The following is a 16,327-nucleotide window of genomic DNA, read 5'->3' as shown; positions in this document are numbered from 1 at the left end:
ATTCTAAATTTTAATAATATAATTACATAAATTCAAAAACTATGCGGGGACATTAATATGCAGTCACAAATTATGTAATCAATATATAATTCATCAAGATTCTAAATCCAAACTATGATCGCATTGGTACAAATTGATAAATTTTTTGTATAATTAATGATACACATCTAGAACCTCCAATAGAAATAATTTAGAACACACGAAAATATACTTAATTATTTATCTATGATTTTGATAACAAAAACAATACTCATCAAATTAATTGCTAAACCTAATGCACTAGGGTCCTTCTCTCTTTTTTTACAAAACACTAGAGAGGAGGCCTTCTTTCATAGATTGAATCTTTAAATCTTCTCATTATAGGATTTAGGTTTTTCAATACAAGTTTATATTGTTAAACTCACGTATAATATTGGAGTTTAACCTACTTGATTAGATCATATTATGCACTTTAATATTGTCTTATTATTAAGATCAAATTAATTTAATTTGATTTAGCAGAAGGTAAAAATAAATGGATAATGTTAATTTCTGTTTTAATTATTCAAGAAAATCCAACAAGATAAATCACGTCTTCCACCAAATAATAGCTCAATGGAGGGGTAAGGGGGAATGAAACATAGCAAAGAAATCCAAACTTTTAAGGACATGTTTGGCTCATAAAATGGAATAGAGGAAAAATCAAATTGCTATCATGTGGTGATAGAATAAGATATGAATAAAATATAATAATTATTATGAAGTTTAGTTTATAAAATGAAATTATTATTTTGATATTATTTTAATGTTTAGTTCGTAAAAATAGTTTTGAGGTAATAAAAAAATTAGTAATATAGAAGGACAAACATACCGTTTATAATAATTTACTAAAATTTTAAGAGTTTTTAAACTCATTATCTTTTGGGTAATAAACATGTTTTTACTAAATTATAATTTAATATGCTATCATTAAAATATTAATGATATAATTTTGTATTTTAATTTCTTTGAATTCTTTTATCGATTTTCATTTTTTCAAAATTTTCCTCTTTTTCTTATTTTCTTTCTTTTTCTCTAATTCATCGCCGACCACCACCCGAGATGTCTTCAATGCAATGGAGTGTCAGTTTGGCACTATCAACGATCAGATCTAGACATTGAAGCTTCGATATGGAGGAGGACGCTAATATCTATGGAGGAAGAGAGAAAAGAGGGTTTGACGGTGTTGGTCGGTGAAGGATGACAGTGGTTGTGGAGGAGGACGATGATAGTGGAAGAGGTTTAGATAAAGGAGTGAGGCCAACGAGGTAGAGAGGGAGAATAAGAGAAAAACAAAAAAATTTTATTATGTATAAGATTCTAACGAAATGATTAAGGACATTTTTGTTCAAAAAAACTTTTGGTCCATTATTAAGACTCGTGTGAAATAAGTACTACGAAGGGAGATCGTAATAGAACCACAATTCTATAACTAAAAGATGAACCAAATATAAATTACACTATACATATAAGAATATAAAATAATAAAATAATCATGTCCCTGGACCAAACAGACAATAAATATATAGTGGCGGAGTAGCCAGGATGCAGGGGCAAACAAATATTTCCAGCATATATTCAATGCGGAAAGCATCAACGCAAGGAAGGTTGTTGGTAGTGCTTTCAGACAATCTAACGCATATGAATCTATGGCTCCACTCTGACTCTGCCCTGAACAAATTAAGCATTAAACTGAAATCATTCACGTGCAACATGACAGACTCAGTTCCTTGTAGCTGATGCGTCGAGCAACAAGTTTGATGGAACATTGGAAGTGACGGACATGATTAAATGTAATACTAATGAAAGGTTTAACTACTGTACTGAGCTTGACACGAGAACCATAAGAAAAACATTGTATTTTGGATAAAGGGTGACAGAATGGATTTTTCATGGATAGCTACCGAAAGACTAATATTTTTGGAGAATAAAATTGGACTTGTTGTTTCAGAATTTATATTTAAAAATCTTGAATGGTTTTTACATCTTCAAGATGCAATATAAATTTGATTGACATGAAACAAAAAGATTAGTAGTGATGAGATGATGAACCCAGATGATAGCAATCCACGGTGGCTACAAAAATGATAGGAATTTCCATTTGCTAAAATAAAATTACAAAGGGGGGAACTTGTCAAACGAGGAAAAAATCAAAATGGTCCGGCCTCCCTCCTACCCGACCTACTCAAAAGAAATATCTTTGCTCCTATAGTCCCATCACATTAGTCCAAGTCAGTCATGAGAAATAAAACAGCGCAAGGACTGAGCCAAACCACATCACCCAAAAAGGTCATGTGGTTGGACCTGCTCCATTTGTTGGTGGCACAGCTTCCACGTGGAAGGCATGTACATTTTTATGTAGCAAGTACCCAACCCACAAAAAAATAAAAATGAAACGGCCCCCACTTCTCTAGAATCAGTCGCCCTTTTATAACTTTCTCATGCATCTCGTGAAATGTAATTTTCATTTATTGCTCGCCGCTCCCCGCCTCTCCATTTATATTCCACTTTCTCGTCATCCTTTTTCTTTAAATCATAAACATTCTCCCTCTGCGTGCTCTCAGCGGAAACCGATCAACACAGAGAAAACCCTTTTCCTTCTCATTACTCAAGCATGTCCAGAGCTACCGTTGAGCTGGATTTCTTCGGAATGGAGAAAGAGAGCTCCTGCAAATCCCAGTTCCAGAGATTCCTCGATCGCCGTCGAAGCTTCCGAGGTACTATTTTAATGGTTTCTTTTTTTTCTTCTTTTTATTGGATGATTGTGTTTTCTAAATTTTGCTGGTTTACTTGAACAGGTCTTCAAGGTGCCATTTCCAAGATGAATCCCGAGCTTATCAAATCTGTGATTGCCTCTGGTTTGACGAACCAGGGTCAGGAAAATGTGAATCCCATTGATTCGAACAAGTCTTTTTCGGTGCCTTCGAGCCCTAAGGAAGCTCAGAGTCTCCTTCCTACTTTACCTGTTCTTAGTCCTGTAGCCAGGTACTCAATCCTTTCATGGCTAATCTAATCCAATTTTCCTTGATTTTTTGTCTTTTACGTCAAAATTGAGTTGAATTGGTGGCATGATAGTTGTGAATATTCTTTTATTCAGGGCTACTTCTGAGAAGGGTCCTGAAACAGCTCCCTTGACGATTTTCTACAAGGGAACGGTTTCCATATTCAATGTACCTCGAGACAAGGTTCGTTTAAACATTATCTGTCTGATTAGAATCTTTAAAAACCGCAAGTGTAATTATCCAAACGAAGAGAAAATCTTATGAATTTAAATTTCGAATAGGCGGAGAGCATCTTGAAACTTGCGGTTGAAGGAAGCTCCAAAAATGCTGAATTAACAAAGTCAGAAGTTGCAACTCCTTCAAGCGATCAACGACAGCTGCTGGAAACTCTTAATGGAGGTTAGTGTCTGGTATTGTTTCTGTTTTTCTTCCTTTTTATTTATTTGTACGTGAACATTCTGATTTCAGATGAAAAGAAGTTAAAATTTTTTGGAAAAGTAAGCAATTGTGTTGGATCCTCACGCAGATTTGCCGATTGCTCGGAAAAAGTCTTTGCAGAGATTTCTGGACAAGCGCAGAGAGAGGTAATTTTAGTCTCTTTTGTTACTAGTTGTAGCGTAGAAAAGAATATTCCCGGATCTCAAATTCCAACTTCTGGCTTAGCAACAAAAAAGGCTTTTTTTTTTAATCAAAAATTCAGAAATACTGCAAGGCCGTCCACTCTTCCTGGTACTTTGCTCCGCGGCAAAAGTTAAAGTTCAGCCAATAAGTTGTAATTCGCAAATAGATCATTGCGTCAATCAAATTAACGTATGATATTTTGAGATGGGAAATTCTTATATTCATAAAAATCTCCCTCCTTTGAAACCCAGGAATGTGATGGATCTCAACCTGGATCAAGTAAAAGCCTAATCAAAGGTAATTTTGCTTGCTTCCGTTTAACCACATGAAAAGTGCAAAGAGTAGGCAAATGATCATATTACGTTTTTGTTTAACCGCATAGGATAGAAACAAAACTAATTCAGCGAAAGGCACCAAAAAAAGAAAAACACACACGGTGTTGACTGGGGGAGGCACATGGACCGTGACGGTTTTTTAACCAAAATTTGCCTTTTAATTTTTTGATTTGCCGACATTTAATTTATGGATCCAAATCGCAAATGAAAAATTTAATTAATTAATTAATTTATATCCTTTTTGCAAGAAATTATTTGTGGCATAACTTATTCCTTCTCTGTCAAATGGTAACACGTGGTTTTTGAATTCTTTGCAGGTTGACTTGTGCATCCCCTTATGGTTGCTAGTCGCTACGCCGCTACACCTAAAAAAACGCGTTTTCGGTCGGACAAGAGGAAGACCCAGTTATTCTAAGCCGGAGGTTATAAAGAAAGGGCCCGACAGGAAGATAGTTGGTAGAGGTTTAAGCTAATTATGATAGCCTTTTGCATCGTGTTTTTGAGGGATAAAATACAAATGGAATGGCTAAGAGTAGGGACGGTGTTTGAAGTTGAGAGAGGCAGACGTTTTTGGTGAGGGGGTGTTTGGCATTTAATCAGTGCCTGCTTCCTCCTCACTTTCCTAATGCTTATCTCTACGTGGGATTTGAGGCCATTCTTTTAATTTACGTGGGTTGGAACTTTGAATTGAAGTCACATGCTGTATACTGAGCTTTCCTTGGAAAAAGATACCTTCTTCATTAGTTGTCTAATATTAGCACGTGTTTTTGGTTTTCATGGTATTTGTTTTTGTTTCTGGGATGCTTGGTCCCACTCACATAAATATAGACTCGGCTGGTGCACCGAAAGTATCACGCGTATTGAAAATGTGCTTTAATTCTGATGGAAAATGTCTTTGGAGTAACTGTCACGTAATCTTTTTTGTCTTAATGCCCTGTTTTCTTTTATTCGCCGGATGGACTGATTCCGCTCTTTGGAAGGGAACGCGTGCCGCCCATGTACATGTTAGATTATGAGCATGAAGGACGGGAATTAAGGTATCCGTCCGATAAGTGTAAGGATTTCAGTGAAATTTTGAATGCCGTCTATCAATAGTACAATAGTATCAAATAAGGGTGCATTTGTACCTGATTGCACGTCACTTTTACATTCTCCCATCTTATGTCCTGTCCTAGATAATTAATTTTATCAAATGACAGAAATTGCTTCATATTTTTTCACGAAAGTCCAGAATTGTTGCTAGTCTAATCAACCAAAAGATCAAAAAGAGTTTTACAAGTTATTTAGTTACTCTTTTGCCAAGTAGCATAGCATACCCTCCAATTTGGAAAATTCAAACAAAGTTTGGCTCTTCCTTCCTAATCATCTTATTTTTCTCGTGGCTTTAATAATAATAAAAAAGTGCCAAACAAAGCAATGGTACAAGACGCAATGATGGAGTGGGTTGGCATGCCTCTTGTGGACAATTTTTCTTTTCTTTTGTTTTCTGTAAAGAGAAAAAGAGTACGAATGCGTATCTGACTCGGATATGGATTTTTGGGTTCCAGTCTAACTCGCTTTTGGTAGGCCGACTGACCGAAAACATTAACGTTACGTAGCCTGGACAATCTTTTTCTAAAATCACATGAATTCTGCCTCATTATTATTGTCCTACTCAATGATAATCAAAGCATTGGCATCTCCTTTCACGTTGATTTAATTTAAATCATTCAACAGTTTCATAAAAGATTGTTTGACCAATTTCTTACACTTTCAGAATGTGTCCCTTGAATTGAACCCGTAACTCCAAGTTAAAGGACGCGCAGCCAGGCTGGACCCTGAGTGATGGGCTCAGGCCCAAAGTACTGTGAGTGGGATTTTTTTTTTTTATGATTTATTCATTTATTTTTGAATAAAATAATCTCAATCCTTAAAGTGTTATCCTAATACAGTTTAGATTCATTAGAATGATGTTAATGAATATTAAAAAATTACTAAACTATCTATGACTCTAAAGCACCAAAACACTCTTTTGCAACCAAACCACACGATCCATTCATTTCTTCATCGTCTTTATCCAACTTAAACTCAAAAATCCGAACTCATTTGTGTTGGGTTTTATTTTTCTTGTTTTCGAATCCTTGATCATTATAAAGAGTATACTTCTTTGTCCCTTTGAATTTCAGAACACACCATTGAAATCTACACAAGGGTTACCACTTGGGACATGAGGTCAAGCTATTGTAAAGATAACTGAGTTTATGTTCCTTTTAAATTGGAGCAAGATTTTCTTTTCAGTTATTACTAAAGAAGTGATGGGAGTTCTGATTCCAAAAGAAGCAAGAATCAGGGAGAGCAAAGCATGGGAAACAATAGGTTGATGAATCCTTAAGTCTGGCAGTATTGAATCAGATTCAAAGGAGAGTTGCCTACACTATCCTATCCTCTTCTTCCAATTGCAAAGCTTGCTGTTTGCAATTGGAAACCAAAGGCGAAACATCACCGTCTTAGCTAAACACCAACATTCATTTTTCACTTCTTTTCTCACAAAAATAACAAGTATTCCCTCTTAACCCACCAAAGAGTTCACCTTTCTCTTTCTGAGTTTTCAGCTAAAAATCTCAAAATTTTTTAGCTTGGAAAGGGCGAGTAACAATGCATGGGAGAAGACAGGAAATGATTCCGTACCTTAAAAATTTGAACATAGTTCACACTTTATTTTTTTGGATCTTGATATTTTTTCATTTCCATTAACATCTATATATAATTAAATTCCAATATAGATTCATTCGGGGCACCTTTTATTCACAAGTTAATTCTCTTAAAATGATCTGATCTGAGGGCTAGTGGGTCAAGTCTAATGGTTAAGACCAAACTCACCGACTGAGAAAACAGAAAAGATCCAAGCTAAAAGCTCATGGGAGGCTGTTTTCAGTCCCAGGGCTTAGGCAACTTGAAAGCTCCGCCACAAGGTGTGCTCAGCCCCCAGTCAAAGTAACAGCTGAGCCGACCCCCTCTGTTGATGAGTAGAAAGCACAACACATGCTCAAAGCTAAAAACCAAATTGATTCCCTACCACATAAAATGTATGGCAAGTTGGGAATCACGTCAACCAAATCCTAACTTATTTCTTTTATATAGAAAGAGAGGACTATTGGGAGTGGCGAAGAGATAGCTGAGCATCAGTTTTAAAAAGCTCGAGTTTGAAGCATCAGGGATTTGTATCAGTATAACATACTAATATCCTTCATCATTTGCTCAGATATCTTCTTCTTCGCTTCCGTTAATCCAACCACAAATAAACAAAACACAGAACCAAAAATAATTAAAAACCAAAAACCAGAAACGAGAAGAGAACCAAGCCATTCCAATAGAGTCGGTGGCACAAAAGCGCTCTATATATAGTGCAGAAGAGCCTCGGAAACCCTAATTGCCAGTAGGTGACCAAATATGCGCGACGCCGTTTTGGCTTTTAAGAATCTAAACGCATCGTTTCAACAGAGTAGTGTGTTTGAATCTTTCAACTTCTGTTGAAGCGCAGCGGTTCCAATCAGAAGAAGGATGCACGTATGACATATATTTGATTCAGAAACTCACTTCTTTTCCTGAAGAAAATCATATACTTTTCATCACCTTACTTACACATTCGCTTCCTTGTTTCTTTCTGCTTTTTCCTCATTACGTTCAAACTGTTGCCGCATGATCAGATTGTTTACTTGTAGAGCATTGCAACCATCTAATATTTATGCTATACGCCGACAAATCAACCCTTTGCTATGTTCTTCACTTTGCGGATTCTCAGCCCAAGCAGCCAAGCAAACCCAGCAAAGTCCAACTTTTATAAACGAACCATGCTCGTGCTTCAATTCTCACGCCTACGGAGCTTTGCTTCTACCTTGTATCCAAAACGATGACCCCATTTCAGCAATGGGTCTTCACTCTGAGATCCTGAAGAGAGGTAACTGCTTAGACTTGTTTGCCACCAACATTCTTTTGAATATGTATGTTAAAGCTCAATTATTGTCTGAGGCGGAAATACTGTTCGATGAAATGCCGGAGAGAAACACGATTTCTTTTGTGACTTTGATTCAAGGGTACACGCAGAGTTTGCAATTTGTTGAAGCTGTCGGGTTGTTTACTAGGTTACATAGGGAAGGTCATGAGCTTAACCCATTTGTTTTTACTTCGATATTGAAGGTGCTTGTCAGCATGGAATGGGCAGAGTTAGGTTGGAACTTTCATGCTTGCATTTATAAGCTTGGCCATGAATCGAATGCCTTCGTTGGAACTGCTTTAATTGACACATATTCTGTTTGTGGGTGTGTTGATTTCGCAAGAGAAGTTTTTGATGGGGTTAGATGCAAAGATATGGTTACTTGGACTGGAATGGTGGCATGTTATGCGGAGAATGATTTTTTTGAAGAGGCATTGGAGGTTTTTTCTCATATGAGGTTGATCGGTTTCAAGCCAAACAATTTTACTTTTGCTGGTGTTTTTAAGGCTTGTATTGGACTTGAAGCATTTGATGTCGCTAAAGGTGTTCATGGGTGCGTTTTAAAAGCTCGTTATGAGCATGATATCTACGTAGGAGTTGCATTGCTTGAATTGTATACCAAGTCCGGGAACATTGGCAATGCTCAACGAGTTTTTGAGGAGATACCTAAAAAAGATGTTATTCCTTGGAGTTTCATGATTTCACGGTTTGCACAGAGTAACCAGAGTGAAGTGGCTGTTAGTCTGTTTTGTCGAATGAGGCGAGCTTTTGTGGTGCCTAATCAATTCACATTTGCTAGTGCACTTCAAGCTTGTGCAACTATGGGGGATATTGAGTTAGGGAAGCAAATGCATGGTCTTGTGCACAAGGTTGGTCTTGACTTAGATGTGTTTGTATCAAATGCTGTTATGGATGTTTATGCTAAGTGTGGAAGGATTGAGGATTCAATGCAACTGTTTGAGAAATCAATAAATAGGAATGATGTCTCTTGGAACATCATGATTGTTGGCTACGTTCGCTGTGGGGATGCTGTGAAGGCATTGGGTTTGTTCTTGGAAATGCTTGAAAACCGAGTACTTGCAACTGAAGTAACATACTCCAGCGTCCTTTGTGCTTCTGCCAGTCTGGCAGCATTGGAGCTAGGAACTCAAATTCACTCGTTAGCTATCAAAACAAATTATGCCAAGAACACTGTAGTTGATAATGCTTTGATTGATATGTATTCCAAGTGTGGAAGAATCAGAGATGCCCGTCTAGTGTTTGACATAATGAATGAACGAGATGAAGTTTCATGGAATGCTATGATCTCAGGGTATTCTATGCATGGGCTAGGTATAGAGGCTTTAAAAATATTTCAGATGATGCAAGACAGAGGGTATAAACCAAACACTTTAACTTTTGTTGGTGTGCTATCAGCATGTAGCAACTCAGGACTATTTTATCAAGGACAAGATTATTTTACATCTATGGTTCAAGATTATGGCATTGAGCCATGCATTGAGCATTATTCTTGTATGGTCTGGCTTTTGGGGAGGTCAGGTCATCTTTACAAGGCTGCCAAGTTGATTGAGGAAATCCCATTTGAGCCTAGTGTTATGGTGTGGCGTGCGTTGCTTGGAGCTTGTATCATTCATAATAATGTTGAGCTTGGGAGATTGTCTGCACAACGCATTCTTGAGAGGGAACCCCGAGATGAAGCAACCCATGTGCTATTGTCGAACATGTATGCTATTGCAAGGAGATGGGAGAATGTCAGTGCCATTAGGCAAAGCATGAAAAAGAAAGGAATGAAGAAGGAACCTGGTTTGAGTTGGGTTGAGAACCATGGAAGAGTACATTATTTCAGTGTGGGTGACACTTCTCATCCTGACATGAAGGTGATAAATGGGATCTTGGAATGGTTGAACATGCGAACAAGGAGGGCAGGCTTTGTTCCTAATTGTCACGCCGTTTTGCTTGATGTAGAGGATAAAGAAAAGGAACATCTCTTGTGGGTACACAGTGAAAGGTTAGCTCTGGCTTTTGCAATGTTTAGAACACCATCTGGAAGCCAAATCCGTATAATTAAGAACCTCCGAATATGTGTGGATTGCCATGCTGCAATGAAACTAATATCAAAGATTGTGCAGCGCGATATTATTATCAGAGATATGAATCGATTTCATCACTTTCAGAATGGAATTTGCTCTTGTGGTGATTACTGGTAATTGATGTGTCTCTATGAGATCAATCAATCTTGGAGGGCTGGAGTTTTAATCTTCTCTAAGAAATTCATATTAATCGAGGCTTTCTGAGGTTGCTGTCTTTATGTTAGCCCAACTCAACAAACAATTATGTAAGTATAACAGTTCTGTGCCCTAAATTTAATTGCTATTTTCCTTGGCAAGTGACAACATATGTCAATTTGGGGGAAAATAAGGGAAGAGAAATATACTTTTAACTCCAATGTGGTGCAGTTGAGTTACATACATCAAAACTTATTCCTTTACATTGAACATTACATTTAAGTTTCTTCAAATCATGGCTCCAAATATTCCCAAGAGATGGCTTCCTGAAATGGAGATTTTTTGGATGATCAAAATTTATGTTTCCTTTTACCCTAGTCCTACCCACCCCCTAACAAATGAAAAAGGTGTTAAAAAAAGGTGCTTACTGATAATTTTTGCTTCACTAATTTTCTGCTCCAGTTTGTGCTTTCAATTAAATGCATCAGATGATTGAGATCTTTTAGAGGACAGATTATCATTTTGATTCTATCACCCTAATATTATAAGTCCTAATATCGGTATTTACTCTAAATGTTCTTGCAGTTTAGCATTTGCTGTGACCAATTGACCATTACTCCAGCCAATAAAATGAATTGCAAAAGGTTTGAAGGTATGGCTTTACCTTATATGATGTCATTTTTGTTAGTTTCTTAAAATTTTCCTTGCTCAGTCTGTTTCTTGTAGAGGTTTTGTGTGCATAAAAAACTCCTGCATTTGTGAATGGTGGCCTTTAGACTCCTAGGAGAGCAAACTAGCTGCATTTCTTCTTGCATGGATGCATGACTTATCAGTAGCATCAGGTCTCTTCACCAAAGATTTCCTGTTGGCTGTATGCAATCCCAATGAAGAAGTTGTGGACATTGATAATTGCTTTCAAATTCATTCAATCGTTACTCTGACCGACCAAGAAGCTCTCTTGAGAGGACATGATTTTCTACTGCTGACATCAGTGCGTGTCACAGGAGTCGATCTGCCACCGTTGATTTTCTATTGTCTGATATATCCAGAGAAGCATCATATTTTGCGAGTCTTAAACTTTTTGCTCCGTATTCATTACTATATATCACCAAATTAATACTAAAAAATGTCTTTCTATATTGATCTGTTTGTGTAAATGTTGATTTGGCTTTAATGTCAAATCTAATCTGTGAGATTATTGCTACAAAAGGAAGATTTGGGAAAGTTAAGCAGAGTTTCCTGCTAGTCTGTTTACAATGTTATATGCACTCCTTTATTGTGGTCTTTAAAGATTTCTCTTCATTTAAAGTTTCCAGTAGACATATTCTCATCTTGTCATTTGTGTCAACACGGGTTACTCCTAGGTGAGGTAAAGGGGCTTTGTATTAAACCTTCAATGTTTTTATACTACAGACTGAGGTAAAATTCCACCTTTATCAGTTCTGTCTGCACTAGGGAGGGTGTTGGTTTTTTGTTTTATTTGCAAGCCAACTAAGTGCCTGTTCGGCCCATCTTTGGTGCCGCGTTTCTATTTAGAAAGCTCAAGCTAGGTTAAACGGGAGTTTGGACAAAACAACTTTTTAACTTTTTTATATGTTTAAGCTTAAAATGAGTTCCTGGAGACTATAAGTTGAAGCTCCAAACCTGGAGTTTCTTAAAAGAGTTGCAATGAGAAACAGATAAGCAAATTCAAAGAAATTTTGAGATAAAAATATATTATTAAGTATTTTAAGTAATTTCAATATGGTAGCACTTTTCAAAACGTTCTATTTTGCCAGTACATTTTATGTAGCTCTAGTCAGGCCAAACAACTTCAAGTTAAAGAAAAAGAAAGACTTGCTTTTCCTTGTAAGATAACCTTTTTCCTTATAATTAATTTTCTTCTTTTTCTTCAATTTTCAATTATGTTGGTATTTAACTATATCCTTTATCTTTGCCCCCTCTCCCTTTTCTTCATTTTATGTTTTTTTGATTCCGTAGGTTCCTTTTTATCTTAGTTCAATGTAGAAAGGAGTTTCAACAAGACCATTGTGGTCTCTTATTCCCTTGTTTGCAATTTTTATTTGCAGATCTTTTGGATCTTGCCTTTACTCGTATTCTAACAGTGTCTCTTCCACTAATTTCTTCATGCTTGGATGCTTCCTTCATTTTTTATGTGTCTTCTTTCTTTAATATAGTTCTTTTGCCCAAGACAACTTATTTTGTCAATCTTCGTAGACTTCTAGCTTAAGATCGCCGCCTATTATGACTAGGGTGGTAAGCAAGGACAATTTTGCCTTCTATTGGGTGATGCCCTACTAACGCCAATCTTTTGAACTTGTGCATGTATCTTTAGTTCTCATCATTGCGATTGCTGAAAAACATGACCAAATGCATTGTCATTTGCACTATCAAGATCTCAAACCCTTACAAGCAGTGGGATTTTTATTTTATCCAATAACTGAATCATGTTTTGACTAAGGTGATTTATTGGGCCATATTGTTATTTGCATTCTAGGTGGCCTTGCTGATGCCCCGTCTTGATATACTTCATGCTTTATGTTTATTTAATTTCACATTTGGTTGAATGCCTTAAACTGTTATATTTTTGGTCAAGACACATAGATGCATGCACACACAATACAGATATTATAGTGAAGGTATTAAATGTATCCATAGTAAATTGTTTTGACCAAGGAATAACCTTATTCATAACCTCATCTCTCCTCCAAAGAGGAGGCAAGATTTAATTTACTTCTCCCTAAACTATCATGGGAGGTCTTTAATTATGACAACAGCATGCATACATTTACCTTCCACATCTTATGAATAGAGTCAAACACGATTTTGAGTATATTATCAATTTTTTTTAAATGCACAGTTCTTGAAATTCTGTTACTTTGTCAGTCCTGTATCATTTTTCATTAAGATCAGGACCCTGAAATTATTTACTTGTTGACTTTTAAGACCCCTTCTCAATATGCATATAATGTTTTAGGTAGTATACTGGTAGTGGATTAGCAAAAGTCATAATTGTTAGGATTAGCTTTAATTGCTCTTTATGGCCAGGCTTCTCTTAATTTCCTGCTTATGTAACTAGCATAAGAGCAGTCTGAAATTAAGGCATGCTATTCCTATTGAAACAGCCACCAGTTACTTCCAGTAGTAATGATATTACCTCCACTATCTTATGGCTATTGTGACTGAAATAAATTTTGCATAACCCCCAAATCCCCACTCACCTTTTTTCATCGTCCACATAGATCCTAATGATTTTATTCTTCTTTTGATCAAGCAAAAATTTTGTTATGAGAAAAGCATGTAGACAGAACGACCATTGCCAGGTCTTCCCAATGAAAGAAACAACTAGAAGAGCCTACAGTAAATATGAAGGATCCTATACAATGAAATCAAGCATTGAAGTTGTGAACAAGTTTTGTACACAAAAGTCAGCAACATCAATCAAGAAATCTAATTTAACATCCTTCATTATCTCTCACAAATATGCCCTGATAAGTACTCTTTCTTAAAAACTTATTATTGTGCTTGAATTATATCTGATAAGTTGTTGCTGCAAATAAACTTTTTTCTGAAGTTATTCTACCTAGTCCTACAAATTCACTGAATATTGAAACAGTTTCCTGATCACAATGCAGCATGTCATTTTATTTCCCTGAACATAACCTATTCTCCCTGATAGGTATCATATATAGTTCATTATGTGTGCGATGCATGTTCATATACAAGTGCACTTGTATATGTGTAAATTTTGTTTGTGCTATTAACTCTTAAAATTATTTATTTGGGTATTCGTTTCTAGAACAATCATATTGGTATATGAATGATTCATAATTTCTTGTACATCCTATGTGCAAGCATAGTTTAGAACTACCACAAAGTCTAGTAACTAATGTTCCGTGGTTCATAAAGTTTCTTTAAGAAAACAATGGTTCATCTTACATAACAGAGAATGTGGTTATTGATGAGATAATGCTCAAAAAAGAATTGACAAACCAACTACTAGTTTCCTTTTCTTGCTTTATCACTGTCACTGTCACCTTGATTATATGTTCAGCCATTGCAGGCTTTCTTTGAGTACTATTTGACATTATTTAAATTTCATTTCACTGAGTACTTTTTGAGTGCTGAACTACCTTTGGATTGAATGCTGAAATGTATTAAAAGCTTGAATTTAATTTTTGTTTCTTTATTGTTTGGGTTGAACATTTGTTGCTTTGGCATGTTTCTTGGTAACATGCTGGACTTTAGTAGTAGGAACCTATCCTTGTTAGACAATATATGAAAATGACTTTTGCTTGCTTTCAAAATGAGCAAGACCAAACCAAATTGTAAGAGTTACTTATGGCAAATGGGTTTTTTATTCTTTTATTTTCTTCTTAAGGATTGTGTTAATTAGTTCATAAAAACAATGAGCTTAGTCTTGCTTTAACTCATCAATTACATCACCCTGGAAAAGTTTTCATCAACTGTATGCACAACACTTTCTTTGGAATACAACCTATAAATTTGTATATGATTAAAGCTTTGGCCTAACTCTAATGAACGTAATCATTGTAGTGAAATACAAAACATTATTGGTGATATTTTCACTAGCTCCAGTTCAGGGACAAGTGGATTGTTTGTCCCACATTCCTGAAGCACTAATAAATAATTTACTGATCTAGTTGTATGTTTTAATTTTCCAGATTGGTGGTACTTGTGCAACTGCAATGTTGTGTTATATTTCATATTTGCAAGTGATGGCCGAATGATTGAAGAGAAAGGAGCTTGGGAGGCTATGAAGATGGTTTAAATCTCAACTGTACAAGCTTGCTGCTTTCTCTATTTTTGGTGATGTGAAATCCATAAAATAACTATGTGGTTTACATGGCCAAGGAACGGATTGGCGTCTGAAATCATCTTCACACACACCACTTAAACAGAGATGAGTGAGGACTAAGAAAACAGAACCCAGTCCCCACCTAGATAGATGGCGACACCTAGTACCTACTCTTTTACATTTTCATGGAGGACAGACATTTTGGATTTCATGGTTATTCGCTGCCAGTTTTGCAATGGCCCCATATGAAGGGATACATTGTTCAAATCTGCAGTTGATATTACAGTGGAGTACATTGATAGATTTGGGAGGGCTCATTGAGTGCCATGAAGACCTAGAAAAACTGGTGCATGACAATTCATGGGCGAGGCCGTTGGTGGTCCTGGCAAGCAAAGGAAACATCTACAAATAAGAAGGCAACTCCAGTGAAGGCCATTTCTGTTTGTTTCTTGTTAGAGGAAAACTGTTTTGTACTATGGTTTTGGATGTTGTCGTATAGGATGTACATCGCAGTTTTAGGTGGTACTGGTACCATGCTTATACAATGTAACGACAGTTCAGTAGCAATGGGACCTATAATTTTTGTGGTTAGTATTATTAAGTTCTCTCTCTTTCCTGGGTCTCTGTTACCCATAGTGGTGGCAGTTGTAATCCGTTTCTTGACTTATAAATTTAGCTTAGTGCGTGGGGTTTGATATCTAGTGCTTAGGGATGTGCAAATGGTTATTTTGATTTTGAATATCTAATAATTGAATTAACAAAACTCATATTTAAAAATAACCGAAACCGAACTAGTTTGGTTAATTCGATTTGGTTTTCAAAAACTGAATTTAACAAAATTTTTTGTTTGTTTGTATATATTTATTTATGTTATATTTTTTAATAAATTAATAGTACAAAAATATTAAAAATGATAATAAAAAATTATAAGCTTCGGCTTAAGGTCTTGTGAGATTGTTTTGAATGAGCCGTTTTATGGGAACATTACTTGAGGAGTTGTCATTACATTGGATGCTTTAGTTGGTTTAAGTTTCTACTTTTATGTAGTTGCTTTAAATTTTGAACAAAAGTGGTTGAGGCTATTATTGTTAGACCCTTAATTACTTGATGAAGTTAATGATGTTCTTGTTTTGGTTACATTGCCCTGAATCTAATTTAAGGATGGCAAGCCCCTACAAACAAAAAAAAAAAAAAAGAAACTAAAGAGGAGAAGAGATTAGGTTTATGATTTATTTTTAATGTAAAATTTTCATATACTCTTATTTAAGTTCGGTTATAAATTTTTTTAACCGAAACCGAGTCGAATTAATTTTAATAATCAAATTATCCTAATT

At 35.9% G+C, this 16,327-nt stretch overlaps 2 protein-coding genes across 6 annotated transcripts; both read left to right on the top strand.

Annotated features, from left to right (window-relative positions):
* LOC18608870 (protein TIFY 9) lies at positions 2,472 to 4,753 on the top strand. 2 transcript variants are annotated; one of them, XM_018115829.1, is made up of 7 exons: positions 2,475 to 2,735; positions 2,817 to 3,003; positions 3,116 to 3,203; positions 3,302 to 3,419; positions 3,547 to 3,604; positions 3,893 to 3,938; positions 4,294 to 4,751. In XM_018115829.1, the coding sequence occupies exons 1-6, from the start codon at positions 2,633 to 2,635 to the stop codon at positions 3,930 to 3,932; spliced, it is 594 nt and encodes a 197-aa protein (XP_017971318.1). In that variant the 5' UTR covers positions 2,475 to 2,632; the 3' UTR covers positions 3,933 to 3,938; positions 4,294 to 4,751. The 2 variants fall into 2 exon arrangements, with proteins under 2 accessions (XP_017971319.1, XP_017971318.1); XM_018115830.1 differs by lacking the exon at positions 3,893 to 3,938 and having other exon boundaries at positions 2,472 to 2,735; positions 4,294 to 4,753.
* Positions 5,185 to 15,646, top strand: LOC18608868 (putative pentatricopeptide repeat-containing protein At5g13230, mitochondrial). Of its 4 annotated transcripts, none has more exons than XM_007043776.2 (3): positions 5,185 to 10,284; positions 10,760 to 10,826; positions 14,860 to 15,646. In XM_007043776.2, exon 1 carries the CDS (start codon positions 7,655 to 7,657, stop codon positions 10,154 to 10,156), a length of 2,502 nt encoding a protein of 833 aa, XP_007043838.2. In that variant the 5' UTR covers positions 5,185 to 7,654; the 3' UTR covers positions 10,157 to 10,284; positions 10,760 to 10,826; positions 14,860 to 15,646. The 4 variants fall into 4 exon arrangements, with proteins under 4 accessions (XP_007043838.2, XP_017971316.1, XP_017971315.1 ...); XM_018115827.1 differs by lacking the exon at positions 14,860 to 15,646 and adding an exon at positions 13,449 to 14,852; XM_018115826.1 differs by lacking the exon at positions 14,860 to 15,646 and adding an exon at positions 10,951 to 11,462.

This window comes from Theobroma cacao, chromosome 2, assembly GCF_000208745.1.
Source record: "Theobroma cacao cultivar B97-61/B2 chromosome 2, Criollo_cocoa_genome_V2, whole genome shotgun sequence".
Classification (NCBI taxonomy): Eukaryota; Viridiplantae; Streptophyta; class Magnoliopsida; order Malvales; family Malvaceae; genus Theobroma; species Theobroma cacao.
This window is presented reverse-complemented; position numbering and strand designations above follow the sequence as displayed.

Excerpts from the sequence above, each read along its gene's own strand:
- LOC18608870 (XM_018115829.1), top strand. The coding sequence starts at position 2,633 with ATGTCCAGAGCTACCGTTGAGCTGGATTTCTTCGGAATGGAGAAAGAG. Across the intron at positions 2,736-2,816 it reads TCGCCGTCGAAGCTTCCGAG|GTCTTCAAGGTGCCATTTCC; the intron begins GTACTATTTTAA and ends TTACTTGAACAG. Across the intron at positions 3,420-3,546 it reads GCTGGAAACTCTTAATGGAG|ATTTGCCGATTGCTCGGAAA; the intron begins GTTAGTGTCTGG and ends ATCCTCACGCAG.
- LOC18608868 (XM_007043776.2), top strand. The coding sequence starts at position 7,655 with ATGATCAGATTGTTTACTTGTAGAGCATTGCAACCATCTAATATTTAT.